At 40.8% G+C, this 3,104-nt stretch overlaps 1 protein-coding gene across 1 annotated transcript; it reads left to right on the forward strand.

Annotated features, from left to right (window-relative positions):
* The first annotated feature begins 558 nt into the window (after window positions 1-558).
* On the forward strand, window positions 559-2,770 carry LOC107630053 (cationic amino acid transporter 8, vacuolar). Its single transcript, XM_016333077.3, has one exon. The coding sequence runs from the start codon at window positions 767-769 to the stop codon at window positions 2,552-2,554; it is 1,788 nt and encodes a 595-aa protein (XP_016188563.1). The 5' UTR covers window positions 559-766; the 3' UTR covers window positions 2,555-2,770.
* The last annotated feature ends 334 nt before the right edge of the window (window positions 2,771-3,104 follow it).

The following is a 3,104-nucleotide window of genomic DNA, read 5'->3' on the forward strand; positions in this document are numbered from 1 at the left end:
CATAAAAAAAATATTTAAGTCTTTTTGTAAAATTAATTTTTTTATTTTTGTTAAATTATAAAGATATTTAATAAAAATATTAATATAATATATATATTTAAAAAAATTAGATATTGATATGAAAAATATAATTATATATCGTTTTGTTATTTATCTATATTTTTAATATAGCAATACGTATAAATTTATTGTACCAAAATAAACAATTATCAGCTAGCACTTCTGTTTAAACATGTGAAAAATATTTCTCAAATTAATTACTTCTTTAATGTTTTAGTTCGTTACAAAATGAACGTATCTAGACAAACCTTTGTTCCGATACATTAATATTTTAATCAATCAATAAAATAGAAAAGTGAAGTAGATATACAGTAGTCAAAATCCGTATTTTCTATAAATATCTTTCAACATTATTCTTTAGCAAATTTTTTGGTGTCAATCAGTTTCGTGTCGAATTTGCAAAAATTTCTTTTTATAGTAAATTTTAAATATTTAAAAATTATTTATTTTCATATTTTTTAAATTAAATATTAATTTTTATTTTTTTTTAGTAAATTAAATAATTATATATAAGCACCGTATCATGTAACTTCTTCATATTTATCGGTGGAAGACGGGTGGGCTGCTGGTGATTCGGGGGTTGTTGGTGGGTACACCTTGCAGTTCGAATCCCCAGGCTTCCACTCCCCTATCACTTTTCATCATTCATCCGACAGTTTCTCCCAACAAACTCCCTCTACCATCTTCGCTCAACTGCTACGTCGGAATGGAGGAACCGCCACCACCGCACACCTCCGCCATCCCCAACGCCCGCACTCGGAGCTACTGGCGGTGGAGTAAGCAAGACTTCTTTCCGGAGCCCTCATTTCAGAGCTTCACCACCTACCGGGCCGCCCTTGCCTCCGCGTGCCCCCGTCTCAGGGATCGCCTCCTCAGCCGCTCTTCTGACAACAACGAGCTCAACGTCCTCCCTCACGCTAGCGAGAATCCCATGCGCCGCTGCCTCACCGCCTGGGACCTCACCTGGCTCGCTTTCGGCTCCGTCGTCGGCTCCGGAATCTTCGTAATCACCGGCCAGGAGGCCCGCACCGACGCCGGTCCCGCCATCGTTCTCTCCTACGCCATCTCTGGCTTCTCCGCCCTCCTCTCCGCCCTCTGCTACACCGAGTTCGCAGTCGATGTCCCCGTCGCCGGCGGCTCTTTCTCCTTCCTCCGCATCGAGCTTGGTGACTTCATTGCCTTCCTTGCCGCCGGAAACATCCTCCTCGAGGCTGTTGTAGGCGCTGCCGGCCTCGGCCGTTCATGGTCCTCTTATTTTGCCAGTATGATCAAGAACGATCCGGATTTCTTCCGGATCCGGGTGAATTCCTTCCAAGAAGGGTTCAACATGCTGGATCCAATTGCTGTTGTCGTTCTTTTTATCGCCAACGGTGTTGCAATGAGCAGCACTAGGAATACCTCAATCCTGAATTGGCTCAGCTCCATTGTCACTACGCTTGTTATTGGGTTCATCATCGTAGTTGGATTTGTTCACGGTAAAGCCTCAAACCTGACGCCATTCTTCCCTATGGGGATGAAGGGAGTGTTCAATGCTGCTGCGGTTGTGTATTGGTCTTATACAGGCTTCGACATGGTGGCAACTATGGCTGAGGAAACGAAGAACCCTGCCAGGGATATACCCATTGGTTTGGTTGGTTCCATGTCGATGATCACGGTTATTTACTGCTTGATGGCTTTGGCGCTTGTGTCAATGGTGAATTACACTCAGATCGATGTAGATGCGGCTTATTCCGTGGCGTTTGTTCAGATAGGAATGAAGTGGGCTAAGTACCTTGTGAGTATCTGTGCATTGAAAGGAATGACCACAAGCTTGCTTGTTGGGTCAATGGGGCAAGCAAGGTATATGACACAAATTGCAAGGTCTCACATGATTCCTCCCTTCTTTGCACTGATTCACCCCAAAACTGGTACCCCTGTCAATGCTACCTTGTTTATTACTTTGCTGAGCTCCATTGTGGGGCTTTTCTCAAGCTTGGATGTTTTGTCCAATGTCTTCTCCATTAGTACTCTTTTCATTTTCATGCTCATGGCTGTCGCGCTTTTGGTGAGGAGGTACTACGTCAGGCAGAACACGTCCAAAGAGGATTTGATGAGGGTTCTTGGCTGCTTGTTCGTGATCATTGCATCTTCTGCCGTAGGGACTGCTCTTTGGAACGCCAATAAACTGGGTTGGATTGGGTATACAGTGGCTGCAGTTGTGTGGCTAATAGGTACATTGGCAATGAGCTTCCTTCCCAAGCAAAGGACTCCAAAGGTTTGGGGTGTTCCGTTGGTTCCGTGGTTGCCTTCTCTGTCAATTGCTACCAACCTCTTCTTGATAGGCTCTTTGGAACCCGACGCTTTCTGGAGGTTCTTCCTTTGCACTGCGTTTATGCTTCTCTATTACATTTTTGTGGGAGTACACGCAACTTATGATGTGGAGCATCAAAATAGCCACTATTTCAAAGATGTGGAGCCAACGGACCAACCCAACCACGGTCCTTTTGTCACATAGTTTCAGAGTTGAATGGCATTAAGAATTTGATGTACAGAAATAGCACATCCTCTACATTTTTCAAGAAATGTCAGAACGAGTTCAGTCCTTCCCTTTAATGGCAACAACTATGCTGCAGTAGTAAAATACAGTTCATGTCTTGCCCAATTTTCGCAATGTGAATATTCGTTTTTTCCCCTTCCGGACATTTTAAATATTCTTGCTTTTGTTGGATAATATGTGCTTATTTGGTAGGTTTTTTTTAAATAAGTTAAATGCAATATTTATTAATATATGTAATTATGTGAGTATTTATATTTTTTCCTAAGATTACACATCTCGAGATACATGTTCATTTTTTAAAAGATCTATTCGTAGGCATATTATTTACACGGTAAATGAAATATAGTGAATAGTCTTTTTTTTTTCCGAAAGATTACGATTTTAAAAAAAATAAATTGTAAATGATGCAAATGTTAAAGTAACTGCCAACTATATGTTTTATTTGACAAAAATGAACCAAATGTATATAAGTATATAAAAAAATTTGACTAAACATTTAGTTTAGTTT

Source organism: Arachis ipaensis, chromosome B3 (assembly GCF_059453495.1).
Source record: "Arachis ipaensis isolate K30076 ecotype BB chromosome B3, ASM5945349v1, whole genome shotgun sequence".
Lineage (NCBI taxonomy): Eukaryota > Viridiplantae > Streptophyta > Magnoliopsida > Fabales > Fabaceae > Arachis > Arachis ipaensis.